Source organism: Panulirus ornatus, chromosome 58 (assembly GCF_036320965.1).
Source record: "Panulirus ornatus isolate Po-2019 chromosome 58, ASM3632096v1, whole genome shotgun sequence".
In the NCBI taxonomy this organism is placed as follows: Eukaryota; Metazoa; Arthropoda; class Malacostraca; order Decapoda; family Palinuridae; genus Panulirus; species Panulirus ornatus.
Genome location: NC_092281.1, coordinates 15,749,553 through 15,767,954, shown reverse-complemented (window position 1 = coordinate 15,767,954; position 18,402 = coordinate 15,749,553). Strand labels below are relative to the sequence as shown.

The 18,402-nt window shown below is 37.6% G+C and overlaps 2 protein-coding genes across 5 annotated transcripts in view; one reads left to right on the top strand and one right to left on the bottom strand.

Moving 5' to 3' along the window:
- LOC139766567 (uncharacterized) overlaps positions 1-2,660 on the bottom strand; it is a 143,603-nt gene extending 140,943 nt beyond the window's left edge. For all 4 annotated transcript variants that reach the window (XM_071695384.1, XM_071695385.1, XM_071695381.1 and 1 more), the window contains exon 1: positions 2,516-2,660. The gene's annotated coding sequence lies outside the window, so the exon portion shown is untranslated. The remainder of the gene's footprint in view (positions 1-2,515) is intronic.
- A 1,053-nt stretch (positions 2,661-3,713) lies between these two features.
- On the top strand, positions 3,714-14,582 carry LOC139766566 (exosome complex exonuclease RRP42-like). The gene is made up of 6 exons (XM_071695378.1): positions 3,714-3,873; positions 6,497-6,693; positions 6,848-7,013; positions 7,881-8,075; positions 10,368-10,526; positions 11,554-14,582. Exons 1-6 carry the CDS (start codon positions 3,817-3,819, stop codon positions 11,650-11,652), a joined length of 873 nt encoding a protein of 290 aa, XP_071551479.1. The 5' UTR covers positions 3,714-3,816; the 3' UTR covers positions 11,653-14,582.
- Positions 14,583-18,402: the final 3,820 nt, after the last annotated feature.

Sequence of the window (18,402 nt, the reverse complement as noted above, 5' to 3'; positions counted from 1 at the left end):
ATCGCTCGTGGAAGGTTCAAGAGAAAAACTTAATAAATTAGTTTCTGAGTTTGGAGGACCATGTTAAATGAGGAAGCTGTGAGTACATGTAAATAAAACCAAGCACTGGAGAGGTACAGGTTAGTTGGGGTGAGAGTTTAAATGAAGAAAACTTAGATGAAGTGAAGTGTTATAAATATCTGAGAATGAACATGACAGCAAATAGAACCATGGGAAATGAAGCAACTCATAGGCAAGGGGGATGGGGTGAAGGTCATTGGAGCACTGCAGAATGTGTGAAAAGTTAGGTCAATGTCTAGATTAAGGGAGAAGATGAGCATATTTGAAGGTGTGGTAGTTTCAGTAATGTTGCGTGGATGCAAGATATAGAATATAATGTGCCGAAGAAGGTGAATTAGTTGGAAATTAAAAGTTTAAGAACAATGTATGGTATTAAAAAGGTTGATCAAGTATGCAATATTAGGGTAAGAGAGAGGTGGGGTGGCAAGAAGACTATGGTTGAGAAAACTGAATAGGGGTGGCTGAAATGGTTTGGACATAAGGACAGAAATATTGAAGGAAGGCTGACAGAAAATTATACATGTGTCAGAAGTAAAACGGACAAGGGGAGGGGTAATCTAATCTGGAGAGCAAGAATGGAGTAAAAAAAATTTTGAGTGTTCAGAATCTGAACATGCAGAAGGTTGTACAGAGTGCACGTGATAGAGTGAAGAGGAACACTGTACTATACATGGGTCAACATGCCATCAGAGGCCTGAAACAAGGCACATAAAGCAGTCAGGAGAAACTATAAAATGGTCTGTGGGGCCAAGGTGTGGATATGGGGCTGTGGCTTCAGTACATTACACATGACAGATACGGAATGAATGGGAGCAAATGAGGCCATTTCTTCATTTGTTCCTAGCACTACCTCCCTGTGGGAAAGGGCAAAGAAATATCTTTGAAAATATCAACAAAACCACTGAATACCTCACCTAGTTACTGAAATGTTGTTAAAAATATACCAACATTAAACTGGACTGCTGCTAGGGATCACTAGGTTACTTGCTTCAGTATCTCAAAAACCTGAATACCAAAAGCCATGAAAATTGCAACAGATTCAGTGAAATACACTTGTATTACCACAGCAGACCCAGTCATCATAAGAAATCTATGTTTACATCGACAGTTCACTAGTTTTCTCTATATTCATAGATTTGTTTCTTGATGTTCAAGTACCATGTGGCAAGAAATGTCAATACCAGACAGAGTAGTGCTTTCTGCTAACATAATAATATGCTCCTACTAGACCTACATCACTTATTACTTGTTTTATTCTTATGACTTCTTTCATTTCATAACAGAAATTCTTACTTTACATGGAAATCATACACTTTTCAGGAAAAAATGGGGGATTGCAGCATATCACCGGGATGGAGATCAAAAAATTATTAAAAATCCATAGACAAGAAATAGTTACATAAACATATATTTCATTAGTTAACTGGATCTGGTGTAATTCACCTGTAAAACTGCTCCGGCTAAAATCATACACTACATATCAACTCTGCACATTGTAAGGAGTCCAGTGATCCCAACTATGGTAATTTCCGTCATCGCCCTGCAATCCTTTTGAATTTCATAGATTTTCGGTAACAATCAATGGTTTTTGTTTAGAGACATAATTATCTATCATCTTTATGTTGACATGAAGCACTACTTGCACTGTACTTAATCATGTAATAAAACTGATATATTTCAACTAAAGTATTACACAAGATAAACCTTAGCTGGAAGGAGAATTACATTTGATTAATCATTTAATTTTCAAAATGTGTATTATTGGTATAATCAGCCACCTATTTTCCCTAGGGCACTAAAAGCATCTATCTATATGATTCCTTAAAATGTAATGCTCAAATTCGTGTTCAAAATATGTTAAGGTGCTCTAAACATTACACCAACAGACCAACATGAAAAGCTAAACTTTTACCCAATTTACAAAAAATCAAGTCGATTATTTAGACACAATATGTCAAAATATCACACACTATTAAGACTACAACTTGCAAATATCTAAAATGTTACTTAGTATATAAACCAAAGCGGTCCAATTCTGTAATACAACGAGATGGCTCACAAGTTCTGTCTGCCCGTTATGGTGATGTTACTTACGCATTCTCTGTTCATCTATAATTGATTGTGTGTAGTTTTAATTCTTATGTTTGTAATTTTACCCAATATCATCCCTCTGCTGCACCGCCCTGCCCACTAGGGGCATACTATACCGTAGGGATGCCCGTGTCTGAGTACTAGTCAACACATTGCCTCGCCTGACTCACCTCAAGTGACGCCGTACTGCCAAAAAGGCACTTTCAACAAGTAACTAAATAAGTCATTATTTCACTCTTACCTTAAGGGAGACTCCCATAATAATCTAAGTTTGATTGTCCCTATTTTCCTCGGCATAAACCCTTTTTTTTACTGTTCACGCATCAATCAATGACCTGGTCGTGACTTGCAACAATAAACTTACCATATGGAAGGGTTGGATAGGGTACTTTGACTTTGAAAGTCATTCCATTTTCCTAATTTTCTCTCAATACCTCCATCCCTAACCACACCTATCCAAACATTATAAAAATCAATATGGCGCCTGTAAATATAGTCCTGGTGGCAACCTCCTAAACTACAAGCCCCAGACTAGAAGCGCTACGTTTAAATTCCGAAGATTCCATTCACTAATAACTATGAGTTATCTACTATTTTTTTATGATGGTTGCAATATTTTCTGCATCTGTTTCAGAAATGAAAGCCCCAAAATATCTTTTTTAAAGAATGCGTTTATATGATAGGGAAATATTACATATGTTATAGTATTTAAAAGCATAAATCCTTATTCCAACATGGCTATCATATTCTATAGTATTTAATGCATGAATCCTTATTCCGACATATCTAACATAACTTTGTAGTTAATAATCTGTATTATCACGTCTTATAACGGAGAGAGCAGTAGCCAATAATAATCTTGCATTCCATATTGTCATTTTTTTTTTTTGATGTGGTGCATTCAAGTAGACCATTCCATTACGGCAGTAGATATTGGTTCGTGCGTTTTACTCGGCATCAATCAGTAAAAAGTAACACTATTGCTATCAGGAAATTCATGCATAAACTTAAAGAAATACTAATCTAACCTAATTTACCTTAGCTAAAATTTCATCGACGAAAATCCTGATCTCGCTTTATGGAATCTTACCACATCACTCCATTATATAAAGTGATCAGGATTTTCTGTCAAAAAAGTTAATGTAAGGGTAAGTCAAGCTAGATTAAACTATGGAAGAATATTCTTGACAGAACCATTTGTCTTTTTTGACTGAATGGTGCCATGTAAAAGGCATGGAATAATGTTCACTGTCTGTTTGACATCACTAACACGTAAGAATGCTAAGTTAAAACCTGTACACACCATGGATCCTCTCTCTCTCTCTCTCTCTCTCTCTCTCTCTCTCTCTCTCTCTCTCTCTCTCTCTCTCTCTCTCTCTCTCTCTCTCTCTCTCTCTCTCTCCGGTGAGGAATAAAATTTCAGTATCGAATTTTTAACTTCACTGGATGACATAGAATAACATTCATAGAATATGAAAAAATCAATAGATATTAATAAAGTCGGAAGAATGTCTAGCGTTTTCATATGTAACTTAAAAAAAATGATAGTAGATCTGGATTCATGACACGAACGTGGCCAATGATATTGTTTTGACCACACTGTTCCGCTAGCAAAGAGGCAGTTTTGATATACATTTGTTTATAAGACGTAATTACAACACAGTTATGGTAGACATAAACCTAAGTGATGCAGAAAAAAGATATATCGTTGATGGAGTAAAGGTAAGTCTGTATATGTAAATCGTTGGGTTTCGGGTTGCACCAAAGTACAACGTCAATAGAGCCAAGGATTAAATGATCAGAGAAACCTTAGTTAAACTAATTTTCAGTATAGATTTTTTAGGAAATGAGGCTTATGGATATGGCGATCATAGAAGTCCACTTTAGCACATAATCGCTTTTGGTTTTAGATTTGAAGTGATCATATTATGCAGTGCATGATTTAACATGTGGCTGAGAGAGCTGAAGAGTTTATGCTGAGTGAGGAAATCTTGACAGAGAAAATATGTGCCAGAAGTAAAGGGAACAAGGGAATTGGGGAAAGTAGAATTGGAGATGGAAGGACTAAGGGAAAAAGATTTTGAGCGATCGGGGCCTGAACATGCAGGAGGGTGAAATGCATGCACGAGATAGAGTGAATTGGAACGATTTGGTGTACTGGGGTCGATATGCTGCCAATGGACTGAACCATGGCATGTGAAGCATCCAGGATAAACCATGGAAAGCTTGGTGGGCCCTGATTGTGGATAGATAACTAGTTTCGGTGCATTACACATGACAGCTGGTGACTGGATGAGAGCGAATGCGGCCTTTCATCTTTTTCTGGTGCTACTTCGTTAATGCAGAAAACGGTGATCTCACAGTCTCTCATTGATCACCAGTATGGTTTCCATATGACAAAATCCACTGGTGATATTATTTTCCATCTTAATAAATGTCTAGTCATCATCCCTGAAAGATTCTGGGAATACTAGATAGTTGTCCTTGACGTACTCGAAGCTTTTGACAGGGTGTAACATCAGGGTCTCATCTCTAAGCTCCCCTGTTTTTTAGCTTCCCTCCATTTTGCTGATCTATCCTTGTGGTTGCTGATGCATCAGCTTCCCCTCATTCTCCATTGCTAGCTGTGTCCTTCAAGGTACTACTGACCTGTCCCCTACACTTTTTCTCTTTTTATCATCAATTTTCTGGCTTCCACAAATAACTAAACACACATACGTTGATGATTCACCCTGCATTCCTCCATGTTCTTCATTTCTACTCCTTTTCCTACTCGTTCTGCATCTCATCTCAACATCTTAACTCAAAATTGGACAGGATATCTCAGTGGGTTAGATGAAATCTAGGTAGGTTTAATGTCTCCAAGACCCAATTGCTATCCACCTTTCTATCTAAAATTCCTCATGTCTCCTCTCTCCTCTGATGGTTCTGTAATTCAACCTCTTAACGAATATGCCTGGTATTATTGCAACATCCACTCTTTTGGAACCCCATGTTACAGAAATAGCTAAGGTTGCCTCTTAGAAACTGGGAGTCCTTTTTAGATGTCTTTTTTTTCTGAACAGCTGTTCTGTATATACGTAGGATTGATCTGCTCTTGTATAGAGTACTGCTCTCACCTCTGGGGCAGCTCTAGCTCTGCATCCTTACTTGACAGAGTTGAGTTGAAAGTGGTCTGACACATAAATTCTCCTAGGCTAACTTTAAAACGTGACCTGTTTACCCTACTTTGCGGTGTTTTGTCAGTCTCCCTCTTCTGTGGGTATGATTTTGGTTTTTGTTCCCAAGAGCTGGCTGTTTGCATTCCCCCACCACTAGGTAGACCATGCAATACTCAGCAAGCTGCCGCATCACATGAATACAGTATGACTGTCGGCAATTCAAAGGCAGGCCATTTTGATAATTGTTTCTTTCCGTACACTTTGAAGCTTTGGAATGCTCTACCCTCTCATGTCTTTCCCTATAACTGTGATCTGGCATATTTTAAAGGTTTTCTACTTCCTCCAAAATTTTTAAACACTTTCCCTTCTCGTCATTTTCCCTTTCATAATCCTCTTTGTATTTCAATTAAGGCCTGACCTTGATGTGGACTTTTGTCCGTGACTGGAGGAATAAAAGTATCAGTAAATATTTATATTGAAATGATGTATGTTTGGCCCATACTGTCAGTCACTGTAAGCTATGAGAGTGAGAAAGCTTTTTTATCTTTAGCTTTATTGTGAATACTGCTTATGTTCAGGAGGATAGTATTGTATGTGTTTATCACTGTATTTCTTGATTTTTTAGCTTATAAGCCTGTCACAGGATTTTAATGTCACCCATACTTATTTTGTTCTTGTGATTGGTTAGGCCCATGTGAATTTATTTTTATGGAATTTTTTTTCCATCATGTTAAATCACTAAGACTTTATTTCATTCATGATCTGTTGGTATCAATCGTTAGTATTCTCATTTTTAGGTCAAAAACAGATAATACATTTTGTTGGAGTGCCCACCTTAGTGTTGATTATACTGGGTATTAGTTTTTCTGAAATTCAAGCAAGAGACTTGATTTTTTGCTGATGAGGTAAGTAAGTTTGGTCAAGCATAATATCATTATATTACACATATTACTTAGATGTTGATTTGTGCAAGGTGAACATCTGAGAAGTGATTGGTGTCTTCTAAAAACTAATGGTCTGACCTGGATAATGTAAAATGAAATAGTGTAACACCTATAATAAACTGACTGACAATTTTTTAATCCCTCTTTTATATTGTTACTTGGTTTGTAGTAATGTGAACCACATTTTACCCCTTTGTGCTTGTATTCTTTTGAATTGAAATATCATTTATTGCTCAACAGCTCGGTATTCGTGTGGATGGTAGAGATCGATTGGATTACCGGCAGCTGGAGATAGAAACTGATTTAGTTTCTACAGCTAATGGTTCAGCTCGAGTTAGGCTTGACCGTACAGATGTCTTGATTACAGTCAAAATGGAGATGGAGCCACCACCACCAGAGCAACCCAACAATGGACAACTCCACTTCTTTGTCAATTGGTTTGTTCCTTTTTTTTCTATTCTGAAACTGAATGATATTGTTCAGTGTCATGGATACTTAATGTTCATTCTGATTTATATCAGGTTATTGTTTAGTAAATATCTAGATTACAAGAAAATTTTATTTTGATTCCATTTTCGTACTTTTTCCCAGTTCTGCCAATGCTGCACCAGAGTTTGAAGGTCGTGGAGGTGCGGACTTAGCTACTAGCTTGAGTGCAATGTTGGAAAGGGTATACTCTTCTCCTCATACCCTGAACACTTCTAAGCTTTGTGTTGTTCCTGGCAAACATGTTAAGGTCCTATATGTTGATATTGAGGTTAGTAGTATAATTAGTTTGGATGTTAGGTGAATATGATATATTAGTAAGTGTAAAGAATTTCCCAATTTCCTGTTTAGAAGGAGCTTGTAAATTTATTGGGTTTACCATGGTAAATATGCTTAAGAATTACTAACGTTAAGAAATAAGAGACCTTGCGATATCCATTTTTAGAACTGTGTATATGTATAAGATAGTCTGTTTGGATAATGTGTTGTGTGAGGGAATGAGAGAGGAAGGATGAGAAAGTATTGAAAGGAGAAAAAGAGAGAGGAAGAACCATAGATAAAGCACAAACCACATACAGCAGATAGGCAAAAGCAAAAGGGAGTAAGGAAAGAGAGTTGTGTAGAGCTACGAGGTATGAAAATTTAGTGAGCTTTTTACTATGTTGTATGATAAAGCACAGACCACATACAGCAGATAGGTAAAAGCAAAAGGGAGCAAGGAAAGAGAGTTGTTTAGAGGTGTTAGGTATGAAAATTCAATTAGCTTTTTATTATGTTGTAAGACTTTAGTATTGTTGAATTGTCTGTTATTGTTGTAGTTAGTAGTTGATAGGCCGCCAACAACCTGAGAGGTATATTACCAGTACTACCCACTACTTCACTAACACAGGAAACAGCAGTCATGAAAAAAGTTTATATAAAAATCTTCATATTTATACTAACAGTTGTGAACGCAGATATTTACATTGAACCACTTACCAATACCTATTGTCTTTCATAGGCATTCTAGCATCTCTTGCTTGCCCTTTCTTATCCTGTCTCGTACCTGATTTTATGCCTTCCAATCCGTTCCAAGCAAAAGCCTCACCTCTTTTGATAAGTTATTAGGTGATTTATAATTATCTTGTCTCTTTTATAGATCCTGGAATGTGGAGGAAATTTGTTTGATGCAGTGAGCTTGGGTGTAAAAGCAGCTCTCTGGGCAACCAAAATGCCAAGGATTTATATCACTGGAGAAGATGGTGGAGAGCTGGAGTTTTCAGTGTCTGATAACCCGTGTGATGTTGACAGGATTGATGTCTCCAATGCACCTATTCTAATAACTCACTTAAGAGTAAGTCAGGCATTTGATAATGTTTGTATATGAGAAGTCAGTGCAGTATATTTGTACAGCAAGACCTTTGTCATCTGAAATGCTGAGGAAATTAGCCTTTTTGGATAAAAAAATTAATATTTATTCAAGGTTTTTTACTTTCAGGAAATAATATATGTAAGCAAATGCCTCGATCCTCCTCTGCCATCATGTCAGCATTATCAGTATGGTTAGAGTTCTTCTTCAGACTATCCTGGCAAGAATTTAGCTTGTAGAAAAGTCTTTCAGTCCCTTTATAGAATAATGAAGGGTAGAGGTGTAAGTATGGAAGTGAAGAGAGGATTAAAGGACAGTATAGTCCTCCAATCCTGACCTGTACAGCTGAAACATAGACATGAGATGAGTCACAGAGGTCAAAGATCCAGGCTCTGGAAATGAGTTATTTGAAAAGAGCATTAGGAATGACTACATCAGACTATTTCATTCAGGATTTGCAGGGGCCCAGGGTCATCAAAATAAAGATTCACTTTAGGTCTTTTATTTTAGTTCATGTCAGACGAATCTGTTCAGTTTTTTTGGGGTCTAAGGGTTGCCATACTAAAGCTTCTTTTTGGGACTTTTATTTTAGCTGATGCCAGTTAATTCTGTTCAGCTTTAACAGTGCCCATGGATCATCAAACTAAAGTTTCACTTAGTGACTTTTATTCTTGCTAATGCTAACCGACCATTCAGTTTTTGTTAAACTCATAGGTCTTAAAACTAGTGCTTGACTTTGGGACTTTGGCTGACATCAGGTTATTTTTTTTTTCAGCTTTATGGGGCCCTACAGTCATTAAACTGAAGATTCACTTTGGGAGTTTTATTCATGTTCACTGCAGGTGGTTCTGTTCTGTTTTTTGTTGCCCAAAGGTCTTCAAACTTAAGCTTCCTTTTGTAAGTTTTATATCAGCTGTCAGCCAGTTTTATTTGATTTTTGCAGGGTCTACGTCTGGTCATACCAATGCTTCACTAAAGGACTATTATTGTTGTTGATGCCATATGCTCTTATTCAGATTTTGCTGGCCTCACTGGTTGTCAAACTTAAGCTTGACTTTGGGACTTTTATTCTGACACCAAATGATTTTATTGAGGTTTTCCAGAGCCCAGTGGTCCTCAGAGTAAAGATTCGATTTAGGACATTTATTCTAGCTCCTGTCAGATGAGTTTGTCCAGTTTTTGCGGGGTCCAAGGGCTGTCAAACTAAAGCCTCGTTTTGGAACTTTTATTTTAGCTAACAGCAGTGTATTCTTTTCAATTTTAACAGTGCCCATGGGTTGTAAAACTGACATTTCACTTAGTGACTTTTATTCTGATCGGTAGTAGTTGGTCGGCCCTTGAACCTATTATGTTTTCTCACTCCACCTTTAGAGTTTCCCATTTGTTTATGAAATGTTTTGTGTCAGTTATGGGTAATTCAGACGTGATTCTTAGTGTGATGATAGTTGATTTGAATTCAGTGGATGATTTCTTTGTATGAAGGTGAAAGTATGAACAAAGGCTTGAGTTTTGCCAGAGAATGCAGCTTTGCAGTCTTGGTGAATAATTTTCTAATGATATGACTATTGAAGGCTTTATGACACATTTTACATAAAACTTTCCATACAATAATGATAGCTATGATTTGCACAATTAAAAGTATGTTTGATGTTGTAACACTAAAGTGTTATAACATTATTTCCCATTCTTTTACATGATGGTTTATTTAGAACCTGGTTACATTATTTCCCATTCTTTTGCTTGATAGTTTATTTAGAACCTGCTCCAGCCATCATTATAGTTCACATTTTCACTCAACTTCTTACTGTTCAGAGTTTTAAATCATGTACTCATTAATGTGTCTTTCATTTGATCTTTTCTCTCCATATTTAATCTTTTTTTCTTAAAATCTTATCTTTGCAGAGGTAACCCAAGCATTTAAACTGGATCATCATGTAAACATAAGCTATGATGTCTCAGTTCACTCCATTTTTGAAGCAAGGTTTTCAGAGATCTATTTACAGAAGACACCTTGTTGCTACTGTGGGTAATTGAAGCCAGCCAGTCTTTAACAAAATACTTTATCTTTGACACCTCCATATTCTTGTTCCATTCAGCAATAATATTTATTCATATACTCATATGAATGTGTATGGGGGGGGGGTTGGGCCATTTCTTTCGTCTGTTTCCTTGCGCTACCTCGCAAACGCGGGAGACAGCGACAAAGTATAAAAAAAAAAAAAAAAAAATATGTTTGTGAGTTTTGAACACTATGGCATTAATTGTGTTCCTTCACAGATAACAGAAAATTTGACTGTTGTTGATCCAACTCCTGAAGAGGAATGCTGTGGCCCTGTACAAGTAGTGGTTGGCGTTACTCCCCAGGGCTTAATTACTGCAACTCAGCAGTTTGGCGCAGGGACATTTACCCCTCAGACATTGAATGCTTCCTTAAAGGTAAGAAACTAAACTGTTTGTCAGAATGTAAGTTTATTCGCTCTTTATATCCATCTGTTTATAATATTGTTATGCAACCCAGGACCCTTCTTATCAGGCTCCTGCGACTTGGAAGCTGCACTTAAAGAAGGAGCCAGGGAAATACAGGATACCAGTATTTAAGAATGATTATGGGTACTTCTTATTTTTGTGAGTACAAATACAAATATGAAGACAGGAAAAGAATTAAGTCTTTTGTTTGGGAGGAATGCTACTAGAAGCAGTTAGGAGCTTTTGGCAAGAGAGTAAGGCATGTTTGTGAGTATGAAGACTGGAGGGTTGAAAGTGGGTCTGCGGTAGGGGTGTGTGATGTTACCATGACTATTTAACCTGTTTGTGGATGGGGCGATGAAGTAGATGCATGCAAGGGTCTTGAAGAAAGGGACAGTCTACAGTCTGTTGGGATGGTTATGCTCTCATGCTTGAAGGACATACTGCAGAAGAGAGAAATGAAGGTTTTGAAAATTAAAAAGCCTTTGATCTCTTGAGGTAGTCATGTAAGTTTTGAAAAAACTTTTTCTGGTTTAAGTGACCTCCTTTGGTTGTTGCCACGATCTGTGAATTGTGAGGCTCCTGGACAGCTGGAACCAGTGGATAGATGACATCAGCTTGTTAGTGGTTACTGATTGGCTGAGAGCAAACCCCAATACTTCAGTGATTTGAGGATCAACAAAAATGGGTGAGTGAATGAGAACTTCCTCACCCATTAAATGAGGGTAGGAATGATCTTCGTCCTGACCCAATATTTCCCGAGGAATATCTCATGCTCATGGGCCACTACTTCAGAGAGGAAAGATTTATTAGTCTTCACAACCTATATTTCTTTCCTTATCCAGTTGATTTTACTCTGGACAGCTAGATGTCTCATGAATATTTAATCATTGCATCCCAAATGTAATTGACACCTCTCTCCCAACACATGCATTGATATACTCTCATTTTGCAATTATTTTAATTAAAACCTTAAAATTTTTTCCTTTTGTGGCAGAGTGCACGAGACCTTGGAGTTAAGATCCATCAACGGATAATGGAAATGTTACGACAGGAGGAGAAAATTGTGGACAGGCAGATAAAAGGGTTTCTTTAGCTCCATATCATCTTTTCACTTCTGCTGTATGAAAATACTGCCTTATGTCAGATAGTATTACTGAGTTGGGTGAGACACATCCCACTTATTTTCAATGAAGAATAAACTGGTTTATTTTAGAGATGATAACTCCCATATATACTTAACAGGTGCAAAGTGAGACTAACTTCACCCTATATCTGCTAGAAATTTGAAGGAAAACTTCGATAGTTTAGTATTTGGGAGGCATTGATACAAGGTTATTGTTTCATGAATCATTTTCCATTTAATACAGTAGTTATTTCCTTTCTACATAGAACTTTTTATGCCTTCTGTTTATAATGATATGAATCATTATTACAGTTGGATAATATGAGATATCAGACATTTGTTGTAGATTCTTAAAAGATTCTTTTGTGTAATATGTTTGTTTTTTAGATAATTGAAGCTAATTTAACTTTTACTGTGAAGCAGTAGCATCATTATGGCAGTTTATATTCATGCCTTCTGCTTCAAAGCATAGGATTGCATTGGTTTGGCCCTCTTTGTGTGTGTGTGTGTGTGTGTGTGTGTCTGCATCTGTGCTTCAAGATCTTATGTGCATAATATCTAATGACAGAAGACTAAACATTAACCAGACTTATATACCAATCATATTACATACCATAGATAGTTTACAAAATTCTGCACCACAATAAGTTTCTGAGGCTAAAAGGGTCTCAGGGTTTTGAATGTGAAAATGATAGTAAGTACTTGTGTCCCTTTCTCTGTGTGTGCTCATAAATCTATACATCCTGATCATGTGTACCAAATATCTCTCGGCTAACTAATTGTATATGTGCCAAAATTTTAACACGTGTACTGCATATGGAGCTCTGATTAAGGGGTCAGAATATTAAATCACAAGGTTTCATGTGCCAAAAAGCAACTAAATGTGTTTGTTCACTGTATCTCATGCCTGGATTATTAGATGTGTGCCACATATACTTCTTTTAAAGTTTGCTTCTGATTGAGGTTTCAAGGTCAGGGCTGTAGGTCACAAGATCCTGTGTACTAAAATTCAGCTGAATGCATGTGTTTATCATATGCCTGGGCAATTGGCTGTTGATGAAACTTGTAACAAATGCTACTTGCAAAGCTCTGTACCTGCTAAATTTTTTTCATTTGGATTGAAAGGTCAAGTTCATAGGTCTTGTGTACTGTGGACCAGCCTTGTACAATAGATATTGTACACAAAGCTCTCCATCTGATTATGTTTTTGAGATGAAGATTAAAGGCTGAGGTCATATATTCTTTTGAACTAAAATGTTACTAAATGCTTGTTTATATGTCAGCTCTTGTTTGGGAGATTGGATGTGGAACATACTTGTACCTCAGATATTGCACAGATTTCTATAACTGATTTTTGAGGTTACATCCACACACATTTAGGCACCCCACTCTGAGCCTTCGAGGAGGATGAGCACTCCCCGCGTGACTCCTTCTTCTGTTTCCCATTTTAGAAAGTTAATACAGGGAGGGGAGGATTTCCGGCCCCCCGCTCCCGTCCCCTCTAGTCGCTTTCTACGACACGCGAGGAATACGTGGGAAGTATTCTTTCACCCCTATCCCCAGGGATAATATACATATATATACACACACACACACACACACACACACACGCACACACACACACACACACACACACACACACATACATATATATACATATGAAAAATGTAAGAAACAATTTAGAAAACAAACTTTTAGCTTGAAATGAATGAAAAAATGAACGTCACATAATGGTTCAACCTCTGGCTATGGAAAAGGAAATGTACAATTTATTCACACAAACGTCAATAGCAGTTCTCATCAATTTCACCACTGAATCAATAAGCTTCAATGTCTAAGCTACATTTTTCTCCAACTTCACTATTTTCTTGTCAAAACACCATGCATGAAAACTATCACTCCAGTAACACAACTGTAAACATTTACTTCCCCTTTAAAAAGTTCTGGGGAAGTCTGTCTCGATACACTGCGGCGAGGCGACGCGACGCTGACACAATCACTGTCACAATATCACTTCTGCCTCCTTCCAAGCGTTGTTTCAGGGAATAATTCCGGGTTGCTGAAGACGTTGTGGATGTAACCAAGATGTGAAAAAAGGAGAGATAGGTAGTATGTTTGAGGAAAGGAACCTGGATGTTTTGGCTCTGAGTGAAACGAAGCTCAAGGGTAAAGGGGAAGAGTGGTTTGGAAATGTCTGGGGAGTGACGTCAGGGGTTAGTGAGAGGACAAGAGCAAGGGAAGGAGTAGCAATACTCCTGAAACAGGAGTTGTGGGAGTATGTCATAGAATGTAAGAAAGTAAACTCTCGATTAATATGGGTAAAATTGAAAGTTGATGGAGAGAGGTGGGTGATTATTGGTGCATATGCACCTGGGCATGAGAAGAAAGATCATGAGAGGCAAGTGTTTTGGGAGCAGCTAAATGAGTGTGTTAGCGGTTTTGAGGCACGAGACCGGGTTATAGTGATGGGTGATTTGAATGCAAAGGTGAGTAATGTGGCAGTTGAGGGAATAATTGGTATGCATGGGGTGTTCAGTGTTGTAAATGGAAATGGTGAAGAGCTTGTAGATTTATGTGCTGAAAAAGGACTGATGATTGGGAATACCTGGTTTAAAAAGCGAGATATACATAAGTATACTTATGTAAGTAGGAGAGATGGCCAGAGAGCGTTATTGGATTACGTGTTAATGGACAGGCGTGCGAAAGAGAGACTTTTGGATGTCAATGTGCTGAGAGGTGCAACTGGAGGGATGTCTGATCATTATCTTGTGGAGGCTAAGGTGAAGATTAGTATGGGTTTTCAGAAAAGAAGAGTGAATGTTGGGGTGAAGAAGGTGGTGAGAGTAAGTGAGCTTGGGAAGGAGACCTGTGTGAAGAAGTATCAGGAGAGACTGTGTACAGAATGGAAAAAGGTGAGAACAATGGAAGTAAGGGGAGTGGGGGAGGAATGGGATGTATTTAGGGAATCAGTGATGGATTGCGCAAAAGATGCTTGTGGCATGAGAAGAGTGGGAGGTGGGCTGTTTAGAAAGGGTAGTGAGTGGTGGGATGAAGAAGTAAGAGTATTAGTGAAAGAGAAGAGAGAGGCATTTGGACGATTTTTGCAGGGAAAAAATGCAATTGAGTGGGAGAAGTATAAAAGAAAGAGACAGGAGGTCAAGAGAAAGGTGCAAGAGGTGAAAAAAAGGGCAAATGAGAGTTGGGGTGAGAGACTATCAGTAAATTTTAGGGAGAATAAAAAAGTTGTTTGGGAGGAAGGTACAGAAGGTTGGAGTATGGCAAGGAGTAACATGGGAGACTCAAGTGAGGGCGAAATGGGAGGTGCTACAAGTAGGGGTGATGTGAAGGAGATGACATGAGTATTTGAAGTTGTTGATGGGTCGATGACAGTAGAGTGAGGCAGAAAGGGAAGTCTAGTTGTGTCGGGATGGTTGTCCATGTGATAGGAAAATATTGCAGAAAGAGAAATGTAAGTTTGAAAGATTAAAAAGCCTTGATCTCTTGATGGTAGTCAGTGTAATTTTGAAAAAAGCTGGTGTGACTCGTTTGTTGTTGAACTGGTTGTAGGTTACAGCTGAAAGTATGATGACATCATTGTAGGTGTTACGATTGGCGAGAGCAACCCAATATCAGTGATTGTGACAAACAAAATGGGGATAAGAGAATTCTCAAATTACAGAGGTAGATATTTCGTCCTGAATATTCCCTGGTAAATTATATGTCAGGGCATACTTAGAGAGGAAAGCATTTATAGCTCAAACTATATGTCTTCGTTTCAGAATGGAGAGATGTCTCATGGATATGTTTCATTGAAAATGTATTGACAAAACATTATGAAAAGCAATTATTTTATTAACCTATTTATATCTGGAGAGTGCACGAGATTGGAGTTAAGAATCCATCAAGGATAATGGAAATGTTGGGAGGCAATTGTGACAGCAGAAAAAGTTTTTTATCGAGGATAAGCATTTTCACTTCTGGTAGAAAAACTGCTTTTTCAGTGAATAGGTATTGCTGCAGTGGGTGAGACCATCCCAGTTATTTTCAATTGGTATTAGATGGGTTTTTTAGAGAGGATAATCATAGATTTAAAGGGGTGAACTAATGTACTAATCTGCTGTTGGGAAATGATAGAGTATTGGGAGTTGATACAAGGTTATTGTTCGCTGATATTTTCATAAACAGTAGTATTCCTTTCTGCATGAAGCTTTGTGAGCTTTGTTAAATGTGTGAATGAACATTAATACATTTGATAAAGAAGTATTAGACATTTGGTTGTAGGTCTTAAAGTCAATTGTGAAGTAGTTTGTTTTTAGAAAATGAGCAATTTAATTTTTTAGATAATCTAGGAGTTAAATTCATGTTCTGCTTGGAAACATGGATGCAGGTTGGCCTCTTTGGGTGGTGTGGTGGGTGTGTCGCAATTTGTTGGAGATCTTATGTAAAATTTGAAGACGAAACAAATATTCCAGAACTAAAAATTATTTAATGAATAGTAGTTCCAAAATTCTGCCCAAATAGTTTCCTGAGGCTAAAAGGGTGCGCAGGGTTTTGATGTGAAATGAAGTAGTTTGTGTCCACTTTCTTGTGTGTGTAAAATTATATTGATCGGTACATAATATCTTCGGCTAACAGATGATTGTGGAAAATTAAGACGTGTTGACGATAGGATTTAGAAGAGTTAAAGTCATAAGGTTTTGTGTACTGATTATGCAGTTCCTGAAGAATGAGTTAATGGATGTGAATTAGACATGGATGACAGTTGCCACTCAGAAAGTTGTATGTTTGATAAAATTGTTTTTGTCAAAGGTCAGAGTCAAGGTCACCAGATTGGGTTTACTGAAATGCTACTAAACCCTTTTGTACACAATATCTGATGATCTCTTGACTGTTGGCCAAATTTATTTCACTGCTTATTCATGCAGAGTTCTTTACCTGATTAATATCTGGACATCTTTGGTCAGGGAACTAAAATGCTTCTCCACACTATCTCATGAGTGAATGAATTGTTATGGACCTAATTTGCTAGAAAATACACACAAATTCTACATCTGATTGACATTTGGAGGTTAGGGTCAGAGATCAAGTTCATGAAGTGACATTCCTTTGAGGGTTTCAGAACTGTATAATGGAGCATAAGACAAACACATTTTATTTTCATAACTGGTTAGAGTTGTCTCACTCTCATTAGTAAACACAATTTTGTAAAAGATTCTGTAAACTGAGGGACAGAACTTCACTTGTTGGATATATCATTACTCTCTAATGACTAGGCACATAAACTGATGGTATAGCTTGGTCATATATTAATCTTTATTTTTTCTTGGGGGGGCAGGCTCTTTCTCTTTGTAAAGTTGGTGCATCTCATTCCCTACTTTATTTTTTCTTGGGGGGGGCCTCTTTCTCTTTGTAAAGTTGGTGCATCTCATTCCCTACTTTTGTTCTTTCTGACATAGGCTGGCTTATTTGGGAGAAACATCTCCACTGCTGAGAAAATTTCTGCTCAAGGTTTTCTTAGCAAGTAGTTGCATCCAAAGGGCCTTTCCTCCATCTTGGTCAGTCAGTCATCTGAGACTAAGCCTTCATTTTTGGCCCGTTGCCAGCATAGGTAAATGTGTAATGAATTAGGTTGGGAATACAGTTATAGTGCAACTGAGGGAGGTTTCCCATAATTCTTTGTGAAAGAAATGGTGGAAATTTGATCCATCTAACCCAGATGTGGAACTCTTGCACACTTTTTTGGGCAATCACCCCAACAAAGGAAATACTCTTTTACTACAAAAAAGTTTACGTTTATTACACATATTTTATAAGATCATTGTCAACAATAAATATATTTCATACTTTCAGCATGTGTTTTTATAAATCATGAGTTGAATAAGTATGGAGCTGAATGTTTTAATAGGAGTGATGGAGTTATTTTTTCATGTGCTTTCTAAAGGCAGAATGCTGATGTTGAAACTTTAAGAGGTCTTCAAAGTCTTGCTTTGCCATGTGATTATACATTTGGAGATTATACATTTGGAAGAGGACTTCCCCTCATTGATGGTATGGCTCAGGCAGCACAGCACTGGTCCCAACCAAGACCCTTGCCTTTCCAATTAACCTGATTTTTTCCTCAACAACATTCACATATTTTACTGACCTGTTGTTTTAACACCAGTTATCTATTACTTTTAAGATGTTTTTGTAATGGAGGTCCAGATTTCAAATGATTCCATCAATACTTTAAGCCCTTAAAGCCTCCAGATGAATGTTAACACAAGCTGGGTAATGCCTCTTAAAAGATATGTAAGCATCGAGTGTCATGCTACAATTTCAAGGCCATACACTGATTCTGGTTGGTGGCTGAGGTGGGATTAGACTTTCCCCATCCAAACCACTCCATAACAATTACTAACCCCCAAGTAGAAGTTAAAGGCTTACCCCTGCTTCACACTGCAACAATCTGTACTCATAGGGTCAGAGGAGTGCAACTTGACAACCACTGAAATGCTGGCTTACTACGCAGCCGTCACGAACCCTATTGATATCCAGGCAGGCAGTACTGGTAATATGTCATCATTTCCACAGCATGGATTCCTGACCTCTGTGACTAATTCCAGGTCCATGTTTCAGCTGCAAATGTCGTCAGGAGGACTATGCTGTCCCTTTATCCTTTCTTCATTTCCATACACCTCTACCTTTCATTTTTCTTTAATGGACTTAGTGACTCTTCTA